Below are 17,008 nucleotides of genomic sequence, written 5' to 3'. Positions count from 1 at the left end.
CAGCAGCCTGTATTGTGTGTCAGTGGATGTGATAATAACGCTTTTGGTTTGCAGACCTCAGCTCAGCTCTTACTGCTTGTTTTCCTCCGGTCTGTGAAATCTTGCCGATGCCGTTAGGAGCACACAGAGGCACAAAATGTGCATAAAAAATTAAATAATTGATAAGCCTTATTAGACCCTCTATTAATTGATAGAATAAAAAAATAATAATAAATTGATCAGTTTTCAATCAATTGAATAATATTCAATTAATTTGTCTTTTTTTTATGGCTTATTATATTCTAGGTTTTCTTTTTGCTGCACATTGTTCCAGAGATGTTGGTTGGAAACAATAATTTGACAAAGAATTTGAAGCTGGAACATATTTAGTTTTAATTTTTCTGTTGTTTTTTAAATGAAGCTGCTGGATGCATCTTTTCTCCACATGTCCTCTCTGACAGCAGCCTGTATTGTGTGATCTGAACGCTTTGGTTTGTTGGGTGTTTCTCTTTAATTCTGCGGCATGTCTGTCTGCTGCTGCTGCTGCTGTGGAGGAAGAGGAGGAGGAGGAGGAGGAGGAGGAGGAGGGCGGAGCACATTTCGGACAGTAAACTGATGCGCCATGATGCACGGAGCTCGGACTTTAGGGTGATATCAGCTCGTCTAACTTGGTTTGCATTGATCAGTATTGGGTATGAGGACAGTCCTGGTATGCAGTCTGCAGACTGACCTCCAGTAAACCCTCCAGAGAGGATCAGAGGACTTTGGAGAGATTTTTTCTGCAGAGGTGTTTTTTTTTTGCGCAGCACAAAGAGGGATGATCCCCCAAACCTACTGATGATCACATTTTACTAACGGACTCTACACACACACAGAGAGAGAGAGAGGCATCGCTGCAAGATGATGTCACTGATAGACCTGGACGACGACCAGAGATGGGTGCCCACCCATGTGAACATCACCGTCCTCCGGGCCAGAGGTCTGCGCACCAAGGGCAAGCATGGCAGCCGCTACCTGTACACCATCATCCAGGTGGGCAAGGAGAAGTTCACCACCGGGCTGGTGGAGAAGGCCGAGATGCCGGAATGGACGGAGGAGTGCTGCTTCGAGCTGCTGCCCGGCATCCTGGAGGACGAGGGTCGGTACTCATACCCCCCTGGGAGCGGAGACCTGGTCCTCACCGTCATGCACCGGGTCCTCATCGGACTGGACGTGTTTCTGGGTCAGACCATCATCCCTCTGGATAAGATCTTCCAGGAGGGGATTTGTCCGAGAGATGAGTACGTTTGTGTTTGGATATTAATGAAAGCATGCATGTGTCATGTGTTTAATGACAGTCTACAGTAGCAATACCACAGTGGAGAAATACTCTGTTACAAGTTAAAGTCCAGTAAAAGTAGCCTACAGAAGTATCAGCATCAACATATATTCAGCATAATAAATACTTTTACCAGAAGTAAAAGTATTTATTATGCTGAATATGTAACGATGCATTAATGTCTAAGCAGCATCACTAATGCTACTAAAGGTGGAGTTTATTACAACTACTTTATATAGAAGTTTAATCTATAATCATAATTTATTTATTATTAATAATCTGAATCTGCAGAGTAATTAAAACTGTCAGATAAATATAGTGCAGTATAAAGTATAATATTGGCTACCAAAATGTAGAGTAGAAGTATAATTTTTCTTCTTCTATTTAACTTATTTGTTTATTTAATTTATTATTATTACTTTCTTTTCTTTGTATTAATATTATTTAAAAAAAACAAATTTTACTCTGTTCTTTCTTTTTATTATTATTATTATTATTATCATTATTATTATTATTATTATTTTTATTCTTAATTTTATTTCAATTTTGAATGCTGAAGTTGTTTTCCCTAGTGTACTTATTGTGTTCGTCGCTCAGCTCAACTACTTAAAAACTTGGTTTATAAACTATTGCAATTATGAACTGTAAATTGCATATATGAAAACAACCTTGAAAAAATAAAGAATGAAAAGAAGTATAAAGTAATGGAAATACTCAACTAAAGTACAAAAACCTCAATATTGTACTTAAGTACAGTACTTGAGTAAATGTACTTAGTTACATTCCACCACTGGATATTGTTGGTTTAGTAAACTTTACAGGAGAATGAAGCACAGCTTGTCATATAGTTCTTATTTTGAATTATGTAATATGTCCAATAGCCTACAGAAGTATTAGCATCAAAATATACTTAAAGTACCAAAAGTAAAATTATTTATTATGCTGAATTATGATGCATTTATGTGTGAAGCATCATCACTAATGTAGCAGTTGGTAGAGGTGGAGTTTATTACAACTACTTTATATACTGCAGAGAAGTTTAATCTATAATCATAGTTTATTTATTATTAATAATCTGAATCTGCAGAGTAACATGTAACTAAAACTGTCAGATAAATATAGTGGAGTATAAAGTATAATATTGGCCACCAAAATGTAGTGGAGTAGAAGTATAAAGTAATGGAAATACTCCTCAAAATTATACTTAAGTAGAGTACTTGAGTAAATGTACTTAGTTACATTCCACCACCGGATACTGTTGGTTATTTAGTAAACTTTACGAGAGAATGAGACAGTTTTTCATGTAGTCTTCATTCAAATGATGTAATTCATCCAGTAGATTTCAGTATATTTTGGGGGTAGTTTTCTCCTCTTCCTGCTCTGATGATCTCCTCTCAGTCATCAACAACGTGCTGCACAACCCAAAACACAGCTGATAAAAGAGGATGAGAGTTAGACAGTGAAATCAGACGTATCAGTATTTTGCAGGATGACACAGAATACTGCTATAAAGCTTGTGAACCCTAAATGCATAAAAGACTCATTAAATGCTGGCCCTCTAGGCTGAAGCAGTTCCCACAATGCACTGCAAATCAACAGGATGAGATGCAGTTTCCACTGTGGAACGAGTGATTGTAGCCTGAAAGCCTCCATCTTTATGCACATCCTCCATTTCCTTTCATACGGCATTAAATGTATCCTCAAATACTGTTCACACGGAAGATAGAAGTGATGTGTCAGGCTAGTGGTGGAAAAAGTACTCAGATCTTTAATTTAAGTAAAAGTAATACTACAGTGTAGAAATACTCTGTTACAAGTAAAAGTCCTGTGTTCAAATTCGTATTTACTTAAAGGAACATTGTGTAACATTTCAGGGGATCTATTGGCAGAAATTGAATACAATGTTCATAACTATGTTTTCTTTAGAGTAAAATCACCTGAAACGAAGAATCATTGTGTTTTCGTTAGCTTAGAATGAGCCCTTCATATCTACATAGCGAGCGGGTCCTCTTCACGGAGTCCGCCATGTTTCTACAGTAGCCCAGAACGGACAAACCAAACTCTGGCTCTAGAGAGAGACATTTTCACGTTTTTTCGTTACCCAAAGGCCACCGTAGTTCTACGACACGCTTGTGAAACTGCAGTAACGTGAGCCGTGGATTGCTAACGAGTGGTACAGCCATCCGCCATCTGACTTCTGTTGCTTCTAAAGTAGTGTTTTTATGGTAAGGATGGCCTCTGAGCAAGGCGAATGGCGTTACCACGGTTTTGTAATCGGCGGCTCATGTTACCACAGTCTTGGAAAGGGAGGAGTGAGCGGAGGGGTACTCAGTTGGTTGCAATCTGCAACCACACCACTAGATGCCTCCAAATCCTACACACTGTACCTTTAAGTACAGAAGAATTAACATAAAAATAAACGTAAAGTAACAACAGTAAAAGTACTCATGATGCAAAATGGAACATTTCAGAATATTGTATATTATATCACACAATATAATTAGTGATGCATTAATGTGTTCACTTTAATGTTGCTGGTAGTAAATGTGGAGCTAATTTAAGAAGAGAAGAAATAATCTGAATTATATATTTTTTTGACTAAAAGGACTCTGAATTCTTCTTCAGTACTTCCTGTTAATGTTATTCCACAATGTTACTTTACCTGTTTTTTGTAAATGTAGACCTGCCACCAGTGAGATTGGTGAACTTGGTATCAATACGCTGATATAAATAGTACAATGATGTGACGAGGAGTGACAGATTGTTCATCACAGTCAGTTTTTAGAACTGCAGGGAAGTAAAAATATGTTTTTTTGGTCATATGAGGCGTGTCCATGATAATTAACTATGACTGAAAATGTGTAGTTTCGTCTCTGCTGTGTGGTTTAGGTTCCCCAGAGAGAGTAAGAATGTGAATTCAGTTTACATACTGCTGTAGCGTATCTTGAAAACAGCTTTGAATCTTTTCTAATTTGCCTGATTGTGAGTATTTGAAGACCTCAGTAGGACTCACCAGTAAAATGTGAAACATCTCCACTAAAGCAATCCCACACATCTGGATTTAATCGTGGTCTCTCCGCCCTCTCAGTGATACTCACACTGAATTCCTGCTGTTAGTTTTGGCTCTGCAACACTTTCTCTGGTCCACCCTGAGGATTTAGGAGCAGGACCAGCGGGAGGATTTCATTGGTTATACAGCAAACACACACCAGTAGGTGGATCTCGAGGAATTTGGGTTGTGATTTCCCTCTCTGAGGCTTGTAAAAACAGTTTGTTGTCAAAGATTATGAGTAAAAGCCCCTGATTATGTAATGTGTGGAAAGTATTGCCAAAAGGAAATCAATGTTGCTGCTGGTTTTGTTCGACCAGATAACACATGATGCAGCCTCTGGTTTGTGCTTTAAACAGAGCAGTAGCATATTTATGTAAAGCAGTGATTATAAGATTGACTGTCACAGTGTGGATGTTGACTGTCTCTTTTTCTTTTGTGGCTCCAGATGGTTCAAGCTCAACTCTAAGGCGGGCAGGAAGGAGAAGGAACGTGGTCAACTTCAGGTAACGGTCCAGTTCACCCGCAACAACATGACAGCCAGCATGTTCGACCTCACCATAAAGGACAAGCCTCGCTCTGCGTTTGGCAAGCTCAAGGACCGTGTCACGGGGAGGAAGAGGGGGGACATGGAGTCCTCCTCGGCCATCGTGCCGGGCCGCTTCGCCGCCCTGTCGGGAAACCTGGGGACGCCGTTTGGAGATGACAGTGGTGGAGGAGGGCCGCCGGCGGAGTCACGAGACGTGGAGGTTGTGGAGGAGAAGAGGAGCAAGGTGAAAGATTTCTTCAAAGGGAGGCTGCGTAAGTCGTCTGACACCAGGTCGTGCTCGTCGCTGGCCTCGGAGAGCAGCGTGTCCTCCATGGCCAGTGAAAACCCTCCACCCAGTCTGGACCTGATGTCAGACCCTCCCAGCTCTCCCATCTACACTAGCAAAGTGAGAGTGGACACCCTGTACGGAGAGGCGGATTTAGCTAAAAAAGGTAGGATTTGAATTTATTTATATTTGCATGACATGCAGGCCGATGACCGTAGAGTAGTGTTATTATGGTGAGGATGGTCTTCTTGGAAAGAGAGGAGTGAACGGAGGGGTACTCTGTTATTTGCAATCTGCAACCACACCACTAGATGAAGAAATTGAGTCGTCCCCCTCAATATACAGATCTATAATCTCAGATTTACCTGTGATTGGATACAAAAACATGTAGATTTGAAATGTTTCATTTTTGTTTTCATAACCCAGTCCTTCCTTCCCTCCGACAGTGCTCACCAGCCAGCACACCACAAAGGTTCTCACACACAAGCGAGCCTTCAGCGATGAAGCCAGTAAGATCACGACTGCCTTCCCTCGATCAAACCTCGCCGTGGAGTCTCTGAAGGGTCAGACCATGACTCAGTCCAAGTCCTCCTTGTGTATAAACGGCAGCCACGTCTACGACTCCGAGCCGTCGACTCCAAAGAGCCAGTCCAAGCTGGTCCTGCTGGAGAAGTGCTCCCCGCTCTCTCGCTCCCTGCAGAACCTCACCAGGGACAAAGGTTCCTCCGCCGAGGGCCGACGCTGGTCCTTCGACAAGACGAAGAAAGAGGAGAAGGAGGAAGAAAAGGACACTCAGGCGTCGTCTCCCCCAATTCATCAGGCAGAGATGCCGGTCGTCTCCTCGGCTGTTTCGCCCGACAAAGGCAGGAAGCTGAGAAAGACGTTGTTCTCTGGAGGGAGGAGTGATTCTCTTCCAGCGAAGTCCGACCTGAACCAGGCTGGGTCGACGTCTGAGGGGAGACTCAGAGGCTGGTTTGGCTCCGGTGAATCCCAGAACAAGCCGAGGTGAGTCGGGGGTCATTTACTGGCTTTGCTTTTGGCTCCACAGTGTCTGATGAACAACAGGCACACAGGAGGCCTGCGTTCAGCTGAGTGTCCAGTGTTTGCTCCATGCTCATTTGAAAATGGAATAGTTCACAGTTTACTCCATTTTACGACCATGCTGTGTCATCATCTCATACTATATTTTCCACAAATAGCACTCAAGCATTTCCATTACCTTCACCGACTCGTGTTCCTCTGTCAAAGATGCAACATCACTGTGGTTTAGAAAAGTGCTCTTGCAGAAGTGAAGAAAAATCATTCCACGTTGACATGATCAGCAGAAAAACTGCCAGTGCAGACGATCTGGAATGGCTACTATGCATTTTTATTTTTGCTTGATTATTTTTGCTAATGTGCTCTGCTTCTTTTTTTTTGATTAAGTTACTGTTTTCACAATAATTTCATTTGGCCAGTTTTGATCTCTACTGATGTTAGTGGAGTTTTAACAGAAATGTCAGTTAGTATTTCTCTGTCTGTGTAAGAAAAGGCCCTGTTCAGACCTTTCATCAACATGCGTCCTGAGTGATCCGAACACAAGTGGACAGCTTTGAGTACGACTGTTCACACCTGGCATTAGTATGCGTCTCCACATGCGTGTCCAGTGGCCACTTGTGATCCAATTTCACTTTCCCCGCTCTATATGCAAATAAACACGTAGTAAACACACGGCTAATACAGCAGACGATGTGAATGGGAATATCAGTAGTGATATCCTACATATTCATATGAATTCGGGTCCATTTTATTAACTTTAAAATAAAAGGTTATTGTACCGGCGTTCCCCAGGGACCTCCACGCCGCCAACACAGCTGCCTTTGCCAGACAACAGCGGGGCACATATTGTAGCTCCAGAGAGCCGGGGATGAGAGAGAGCAGGCTGGCATGTGTCAGCTCTGTGCAAAGCACCGGAACAAAAACACCAACACATCTCCGACAGTATGATAATACGGCCTAGTCTGATAGTCTGTAGATATGTAGCCTTTAGAAAAGATATATTTGAATAAAATACAGTTGTACCGACAGAAAACAGCAGAGCACAGAGGCCGTTGAGTAGGCGATCCTTAATGTGGCCCAGGACACATTCACGTACACACTGCTAAAAGAATGTGACCATATGAGGCCCAGACCACCTCTGTATGTGGTCTGAGCGATCGCTTCCTCAATGAGTGCGTTCACATCTGTACTTAGATCTGTCCACTTGTGATCCGATCACTGAGGACGCATGTTATTACCAGGTCTGAACAGGGCCAGAGATGTTCCCCGTTTGATGACGTGGCACATCATTAACTAAGAGGACTATTGTGCCCTATTTTCCTCTACAGGCTGGAAGTTTCTCCTAAAGTAGAAAGCAGCTCAGACGTACCCCCTCCCCTCCCTCCTCGCTCCCCCGTTGCCCCTCAGTGCTCCTCCCCCTCCGCTCATGTCTCACCCGATGACTGCAATAACACCAATCCCTTCACCCCGTCCCCCTCTCCCGCCACGACCCCCATCTCCCCCTCCAACCCGTTCCCCTCGCGTGTGCAGCGCAACCCCTTTTACGAGGATCTCATAGCGGAGGAGTCACAGAGGTCTCCTCCTCCTTTTGGTTCGTCTCCCTTTCATTACACCACGCTGCCCTCCCAGCCGCCCTGCACCCCCAGCCCTGCTCACGATGCTAACGCTACATCCATGGCTTTCTTGAAGCGGGATCGCCCCAGGCCGGTAGCTAGGCAGATATCACTCCCTGCGTTACTCCCCAAAACGGCCACACGTAACCCCTCCGCCCCTCGCTCAATGTCAGAGAGCGCCGGAGAATGGGACGACTCGTTTGATGCCTTCGCCTCCAGCAGGCTCAACTCACCTAAAGGGCCTCAGAAGAAAACCAGTCCAACGTCATCTCATAGACATCTTAATAATCATGCTCAAGAGCTGCAAACATGTGAAGAGGAGCCTCCACCTTTACCTCCGAGGAAACTTTTAAGAACGTCAGCGAACGAGATTTACTCCGATGGCTGGCTGCACAGAGGTCAAGAGCTGGCGGTCCATAAAGAAGCCTACCTCCTCTCACAGACCGGCGTGGCCTCGCTGCAGCATGGGAGAAGCAGCGTATCTCCAGACCCTCACACCAGCAGCGAAACCTCCGACTCCCTCAGCGTCAACTCTCAGCCGTACGCTAATATCACTTCGCCGGGATTCATGTCGGAAGAAAAGCTCAGAAAGTTCAAATATGAACCTTTGGAGGATGAAACCGACCGCTGGGGGGGGATGTTGTTTGAGCAAGACTTGTACGGACGCATGTGCAGAGGAAACTACGGACAACCCAAAGTAAATCATTTATCATTGAGCGCTGAATTATCAGTTGCAAATAAGATCACTTCATCTATGAACTCAGGACCTAAAATACTTGTTGATAGCGAGATATCTGTCGCAGACCTTTTGAACATGCCGTCTACTGCTCCCTCAACGCCAGATGCAAAAGTACCAGACATTACAACCTCTCCAGCAGAGGAGACTAATCCACCTGAAACCACATGCGTCAACAATAACGTGTCTTTCTCGCTAACTTCAGAAGATCTGAACATGAATGTGAGTAATTCTGATTTTGGTTTCATTGATTCAGACGGCTCCTCTCAGTCAGATGTAGTCGATACTCTCAAGGGCATCAGGAGTTTTCCAAAACCGCCAGAAGCTTTACAGATAGCTGCCTACCATGTGGAGACAGCGACCACACCTGAGGACATGTTCACCTTGAAGGACACCTACATACCTGAGATGAACTCTTCTTTTGAAATAACTGCATCATCTAACAAACTGTACAAAGTCTCTCCAGTTTTTAAAGACAATTGTGAGCTGAATAACGTGGCAGCACATGCTAACTCCAGGGTGAACGGCAGAGAGATCGCCGCTTCGTCGTCACAAAATCCAACAGCTAACTTAGCCGATTTTGAATCCAGAGACGTTGCATCAAGCAGTGCGGAGGATTTTAAAAAGACACAAAAGGACTTTGACGATAATGGAAATCTGCAAACTAAAATAGGTGCTCTTAACCAGAAGGAGCCATTTCCTGGCGTGGTTAGTGCACGTTTTAGACCGAAAGGAGTGTCCCGACAGAACAGCAGCGGCAGCCCGGGCAACCAAAGCAAAAGTGGAGACCGAGAGTTCGAACAGTTCTTGTCCCTCGTTCAAAACATGTCAGAAGCCAGCGAGGGACCGCTGTCGTATCAGCCCTCTAAATCAGCTCTTTCTTCCTTGCTGGCGTTAGTAGACAGCACCACACATCACAACGAATCTTCCGCAGCAACAGGAAAATCCTCTGATATCAGTTTCCAGGACCTTCACGCTAAAGTTGCACCAACCCCGTCAAAGATTGGGCAATCTTTGCAAGAAACCTCTCCTCCCGCCATCCCACGTACTCTCTCCTTCACTCAGGCTACGCTCCACCCTCCCCCTGTCTGTTGCCCCTCCATACATCCCTCGAGCATGGCTGGAGCCAGCACTACTCTGGCTGTGGCCCCCTACACCTCCTCTTCCTCCTCCTACTCCACCACCTCCACCACTGACCAGCTCCTGGTCGATGCACGGCACTCACTTTTACCCGAGGAGACTCAGCCAGCTAGCAGCCTGCCAGCCTGTCAGGAGAGCAGGTGAGAATCCTCACTCTAGGATATATATGACATATATGTAGGTATTCACAAGCTGTAGATTTCCACATGTTAAATCTATATAATATTTTGTTTTGCTGCTGTGGTTGCTTTGCTTACCGTTGGCCTGGCTTGTTTGATGTTGAATGCATTTATACGTTTTTTCATCCAACCTGGTTGGATGACACCTGCTGCGTTTGTTCTTGGCTTTTGCTTCACATTTATGTTCTTCATCTCATTATTCAGTTTCTTGTTGCCTATTGTGCATTTTGTTGTTTTTCTTACACTTTGTTACGCCTAAATTTAGCCACGTTTGCTGCTACTTTTACCACCTGATATGTCCAGATATCTACAGTAGAAGTACTAAATAAAAGCTCATATCACCTGTAGGGGTATATTATATTATATTATATCACTCGAATATGTGTTTTTTTTTTCAGAGCACCAGACAGTCATCTTGTTCAGAGATTATTGTCGAGGTCCAGCCCATTCTCATTCCCAGGGCGTGAAATACTGACGCTTTGTCACGGCCATCGGCGTTCGAAAGCGTGTGGTGACATATTATATACAGAGCGAATGAGACACACACTGGAGGATGAAACACAAGGCTTTCATCCAGGAGACCGCTGTTCGTGTCCCGTGCGTCACGTCTTGCTTTTCACGTTACAATCAACTGTTTGTTCGTGTCCCGTGTTCACAACATCCAGTCACATTTACACTGTAAAAATGGAATAATTTTAAGCCCAACGATGTTGTTTTTTCCTAAACTAAGTGTTTTTGTTTCCTAAACCTAAGCAAGTGTTTTTGTTAATTCACAACGTTAAGCACGTGTTTACATGTGACCGAAAATAGACGCCAAGGGGTCTGACAAAGCATCAGTATGTGACGAGTTGAGAACGTGTTGCTAAGTTTCAGACTTTTGGCTCAAAAACAGCCGCAATAAATAATTATAAATATGATGTATACTTAGGAATAAAGTTGTTAAAGAAGTCTGAGGCACTCAAGAGGGGAGTGATTTAAAAAATATTGGATATTTTTACTCAGTAGCAGTAAAAACATGCCTACGGTGACAAAATATCTATGAGTTATTAAAGTTGTTTTTTTAAATCGCTACCCTTCTGAGTACCTCAGACTTCTTCAACAATTTTTAAACTAGTAGGATCCCTACACTGACCACTGAAGGTGGACTGGACAAATATTGATATTTATTGTGTTTAGGGGACACAACAATACTAGTGGCACACCTGGATTCAGCCCTGGGAATCAAATAGTTCATGTTTGATATGCACAATCTTGTTATATTTTCAGCAGATGTAGGTGAGAAAACGTATTAGATTAAGATTTAGAATAAAATTGTGCTTTTATCATGTTTGTTGGCTTAAAAACAAACAGACAAAGGACTGTAGAGTCACTGCTACTCAGTGTATTAATAATAAAAGCAACAAGAGAAAACAAAGTGTCATCTCAGAAACCAGTTCTTCTTTCTGCCGTGATCCCAAAGTAGCTTTAATTCTAGTTTTTATTCAGATTTCTGTTTCCTAACATCCCCTTGCTGTTGTTGTATAAGTCAACCCTGTGTTTCCCCCCAAGATGATTTCATCCTCCAGTAACAAGCGAGTCACAGCACTTTTAGCAAATGTCTTGTTGACTCAAATGGCAGTCTTTAAAGCTCATAGAACAGTATTTTCCTCTATATTACTCAATGTTCCTTCAGATTTTCTGCTCTGAAGTGTGGGTGACGTTCAGTTATACCTGCTGACTGAACTGAAACACAGTAACTTTCAGTCATATGACTGCACATGATTAGTTTATGAAGAAACAGTTATGGTGAACACAATGTGTTGAAATACTCGTGCTGACCTCTTCACTCTGCAGACCTCATCCAGTGAAGCCGTTGACCTCCAGCCAGTCAGAGAAGAAGGAGGGTCGCTCGGTTCTGGAGAAGCTGAAGTCGACCATCCACCCCGGACGCACCGCCGCTGCCGCCCAACAGGTCGCAGCAGAGCCTGAGAGGACTCAGGTAAACAACAACAACAACACAACTCTCTATGAACCCTTTAAAACCTTTCATATGAAAAATATGAATGTGTGTAGCTCAACAGGAGGACATTTACAGACACATTGTGGTTTCCCTAATCTTACTAATGTGGCTTTTTGGTTATTTAGACTATTGCTCACATTCTGGTCAGGCAGTATTTAGATTAAGTTGTTTAACGTGCACCTTTCACACCCTGTGATTGAGTATTAGTACTGCCATGAAGTAAATGAGTCCAGATATATTAAAAAAACAGAAAGTGTGCAGCTGCAACCTACCAGCTCCCTGTTAGACTGACGTTACTTTCAACACTGGGGAGAGAAATGCTGATCCCATTAGTTCTTTGGCCCAGATACGAGTTTTCAGGTCCTGATATGTTCCTATATATCTCCCTCTGTAACACTTTGGTCTGTTTCTAGCACGTCCTGCCTCCATCAGTTTTACCTGAAAGTGTTTATTACCTTTAACTACTTCTTAAAGGTCCCATATTGTAAACATTCCGTGTCTTTTATTTTATATAGCAGGTTTAAGTGCCATTTAAATACTGCTAAGCTATCAAAACGCTCAATATACGGATAAAAACACACAGCCCGTATTTAGAAATTGTGCGTTTGAAACAAGCCGTTAGGATTTCTGTCCATTTGTGATGTCACAAATATACCATAGACTATCACACGGTTTTCAAAGTAAACATTCTAAATGTGTCCCAGTTTATCTCCTGTTGCAGTGTATGTAAATAACATCAGCTGACAGGAAGAAGACATGGAACCAAACCATTGCCTAGCAACGCAATTCCGTTGAAATGCACTAAAATGGAGCGTTTCAGACAGAGGGTGAATACAGGTATATTTAGACAGACAGTATGAGGAAAATAAAGTTGTTTTTTTTAACATTACAGCATGTAAACATGTTCTAGTAGAAACATAAAATACAAGTAAGAACCTGAAAATGAACATGATATGGGACCTTTAAGGTGATCGAGACACCCCAGGGTAAAAAAAAACAAAAAACTAATAGATATCACCATGAAACTTCCCCTGTTGATTACGTTGATTACAAGTTTTCTGAAAATGTATGTTTAAATGATACATTATCTTATCAAATATGCGCTAATTTGCATACATTTTCAGAACAGAAACCTGATCATTGGATAAAGCCAGGTTAAAAAAATATTGTTTCATTTTGTTGACATATTATAGTCAAAAGTTTTTATAGCTATATATCTTTTTTATCGCTCCAAAAAACAGAAAAATAAAATAAACAAAAAAAATAAAATAGCCATAAAAAATAAATTTTTGCCATGTTTTTAGGAATAAAATGTTGTATAAATCAGGCTATGAATGATATATGAACAAACTCCTCTGTAAACAACCTTCAAAATATAGATAGGAATGAAACTGGGAAGTTTGGGGTATGTAAGTGCTACTGAAGTGGAAATTTCTGACTCAGAGTCTGAGGAAAAACTAATTTTGAGAAAACGGCATTTAAAGATATGTATTGTAAAATTCTGTGAATTTTGCAGACACTACAGGTGAATATAGTAAAAAAAAATTAACTCATAGATATCACCCTGAAACCTCCCCAGTTGATTACTTACATGAAGGCAATTATTTTTAATGCTAACTTTTGGTGAATTTAAGAGAAATCTGAAGATGCAAATAGACAAAGTAGTAAAATAAACACCTAAATGTGTATTTTGGATGTTTTCTTTCCACTAGACTGAAAGAAGACTTGTTATTGAAGCAAAATAGCCCAAAATCTCAAAATTGTGCATGACCAGGGCATGAAAAACACTGTGTTTTGCCTGGGGGTGTTTCCCCTGAAGGTATGAACTGTTTCAGGGTTTCTCTATTCCACATTTCTATAATTGCTCCTGATGGGGTTGAAACTGCAGTGAATAAAAATAAATCAGCCCTACTTGTCACATCATTGTTACTTGCTTTAGGATAATTGTGTTCCTACAGTCATTTGTGGATTTGAGCTGGTGTGCAGGCGACCATTACCGTTCATTAATGTCACCTATCAATAACTGGCAAACCGGATCCAAAAAAAATCACATTCATTTTCTTTATTGTACCCATTAACGCTGTGTGAGTCTCACTGTGTGCAAACAGCAGAGGAATTAGGTTATCAACATGTCGTACTAAATTACAGAAAGCCATTTGGTCCTCAGACTATTTAATGCTTCCGTGAGCATTTATTAACACCAACAGTGCACTCGCAGTTAATAAATACTCTGCAGGACGGGAGCACAGATAACTTCATTGTTTCCTGTAACTCGCTTCATTTTTTAAAACCACCTGCAACACCCCACGACACGCCTTAGTAATCCATTTATTATCCATTTAATAATGTAATAAGCCAGTCATTTTAAGCACAGCTCCTCATTTACAGGAATAGTTTGACATTTTGAGAAATATTTGCTTTCTTGTTGAGAGTTAGAGGAGAAGATTGATACCACTCACATGTCTGTATGTTAAATATGAAGCAACAGTCAGGAGACATTTAGCTTAGCTTAGCATTAACGGTACATGTCCACTGAGGCGTTTTTATTGCGAGGGATCGCCTCGCTTCCCAGCATTGGACGCTTGGACGATGGGCTGCCACTAGACACAAGTCACTCGGCACCTGATTGGACGAATGTTTTCCCACGTGGTTCGGCTGCTTCCGGCTTTCAAACCGGAACCAACATGGTGGCTTGTTTGGAAACTTTTTTCTCTCATATTACGAATTATGTTCACTGAAATGTGTTTCTGAAAACATTTTATGCGAGAAATAAGCTACACAGTTACTGAATCTGAATTTCTTGGGAATTTCCAGTGGCTGCGAGTCGCATCGGACGCCCCTGATTTGCTTAAATAGCCTAGACCTGAACTTTATGTTAATAAGGAGCGGCCAACACTGACACCCTGTCTCTCAATCGCGCGCCACATTACCAGAATGCATTGCACAGCTGCTTACATAGACAATGAATGGGAACATGGGGAAGCATCCAGCCTGGCTCCGTTCAACTGTACAAAAACTTACGTGTACCTCGGACTTGAGCCAGGTTTCCCCGTTTTTATGCTAAACTAAGCTAACCGTCTCTTGGCTGTAGCCTCATATTGAATGGACAGATATGAGAGTGGAATCAATCTTCTCATCTAACTCTTGGCAAGACTGTGAATCAGCATATTCAGCCCGTTCTCATTCCCAGGGCATCTAATACACACAGGGTGGGTAGGAGGGGAGGTGGATGGGTCCAACAAAGACAAGGCTTTCATCCAGAAGACCGTTGTTCGTGTCCCGTGCGTTATGTTTCCCATTCACTTTACAATCAAATGTTCGTTCGTGTCCCCCGTGTTCACAACGTCCAGTCACATCTTCACTTTACAAACGTAGTAGTTTTAAGCCCAACCATGTAGTTTTTTACTAAATGTTGCCTAAACCTAAACAAGTGTTTTTGTTTAATTCACAACACTAAGAACGTGTTTTCTGCGACCGAAAAGTGACACCGAGGCTTCTGACAAAGCATCAGTATGTGGGATGAGAACGTGTTGGCATATCTCTCTAAATGTCAAACCATTCCTGTGACATTTACCAGCCAGGTTCACACACACATCTCTACTGTTCCTGTTGTCTCTCTCGTAGGAGGTGACGGTGGACAACTCGGCCCAGTACCAGCACCTGACCAACATGGAGCTGATCTCCCTGCTGCTGCAGCAGGAGATGGACATGCAGAAGCAGCAGGCGGCGTCCGAGCGGCAGGCGGCGCAGCTGCACAAAACTGAGAACGATCTGAAGAAGGTCAAGTTACAGGTCCGAGACCTGGAGGACTACATTGATAATCTTTTACTGCGGATCATGGAGCAGACGCCAACGCTGCTTCAGGTGCGCAATAGACACAAGTGACGACGGTGACGTACGATCCTCTAGAATACTGTTTCCTCACGAGTGGGTGTGTTGTTATTTAAGATTGGGAATCACTGTTCTAGAGTCAGTCACAGTCACACTAATGCTCTCACAATCATCCAGGTCTTCTCACTGCTAATACTGCCTTGTTGATGTAGACACGATGTTACCCAACATGCATGCTGGATACTCTCCCAATTTGGCACGAACAGAAAACAGAATAAATTACGAGCTTCTATCAAAGCCAAATGGTTATTTTACTCATGCTTTGTAGAATAATTTAAGGTAGTCAGCTGTTGTCAATTTAAACTTTAAACTCACTGCTTTCACACATGCATAAAATAAAATACAGACTAGAGAAAAACACTTTTTGGAAGTACATTTAAAGTGCTTAAAGTAGTTCCTCTGGCAAAATATGACGTTAGCACAAGTGACCTTAACACTGATGCTGTCAAAGTGTAAAAACAACATTTTGTGCAGAGTGCAGAAAGGTTAACTTGAGGTAATTGCATATTTTCAACTAGAATTTAGGAAATGCATAAAATGCTGCGCTGCAATGTGAATACTTTAAAAAGAGACGTTTCTGCATTAACATCGCTGTATGATAAGCAAAAAAAAACAATATTCATGTTTGAGCCTGAAAACACTAAAGAAGACGGAGACTTATTGTTTTTGTTTCTTTGTTTTACTTTTTACAAAATACAGATTGTTAAATTCTTATTTCTTGTTACAAGCTAAAACTACAATTTTAATATATTTTTATGGTTTGTTTTGTCCATTCTGCACTTTTGTTGTTGAAATAGCAACTTTAGAAATAACACAGCATCAATGCAGTAGATAAAAGTATAATAAGTTATTTCTATAAAATACTTTTGTCATGATAATAATATATTCTCTAATGTCACTCTAGTACCACTGTAGCTACTTGCAATGCTTTACATGACCGCAGTACTGTACTGTAAAACAATAAAGTGCACATGAGCCAAAGTTTCTGTTGTTTTGTTGTTGGTTTGCCAGCGATCAGATCAGACCTCAGTGAGACTGCAGAGACTAAACTGTGGAGGACGGAACCTGCCAAAATAAAAAATAAATGAATAAATAATCAAATTACTTGATAAATAAATTAATAAATAAATAAATGTCATTAAATGTAGCAAAAATAATATAAAAAAAATAAATGTAGCCATTAATTCATTGATAAAATGTGACATAACATTTCTGTTTTAACTTGCTTCTTTATTTATATATTTGTATTAA

At 41.8% G+C, this 17,008-nt stretch overlaps 1 protein-coding gene across 1 annotated transcript; it reads left to right on the top strand.

Moving 5' to 3' along the window:
* Positions 1-409: 409 nt before the first annotated feature.
* LOC119494114 (rab11 family-interacting protein 1) lies at positions 410-16,738 on the top strand. Its single transcript, XM_037779737.1, has 6 exons — positions 410-1,259; positions 4,795-5,327; positions 5,608-6,166; positions 7,528-9,828; positions 11,701-11,845; positions 15,491-16,738. Exons 1-6 carry the CDS (start codon positions 880-882, stop codon positions 15,749-15,751), a joined length of 4,179 nt encoding a protein of 1,392 aa, XP_037635665.1. The 5' UTR covers positions 410-879; the 3' UTR covers positions 15,752-16,738.
* Positions 16,739-17,008: the final 270 nt, after the last annotated feature.

Source organism: Sebastes umbrosus, chromosome 9, assembly GCF_015220745.1.
Source record: "Sebastes umbrosus isolate fSebUmb1 chromosome 9, fSebUmb1.pri, whole genome shotgun sequence".
Lineage (NCBI taxonomy): Eukaryota > Metazoa > Chordata > Actinopteri > Perciformes > Sebastidae > Sebastes > Sebastes umbrosus.
This window is presented reverse-complemented; position numbering and strand designations above follow the sequence as displayed.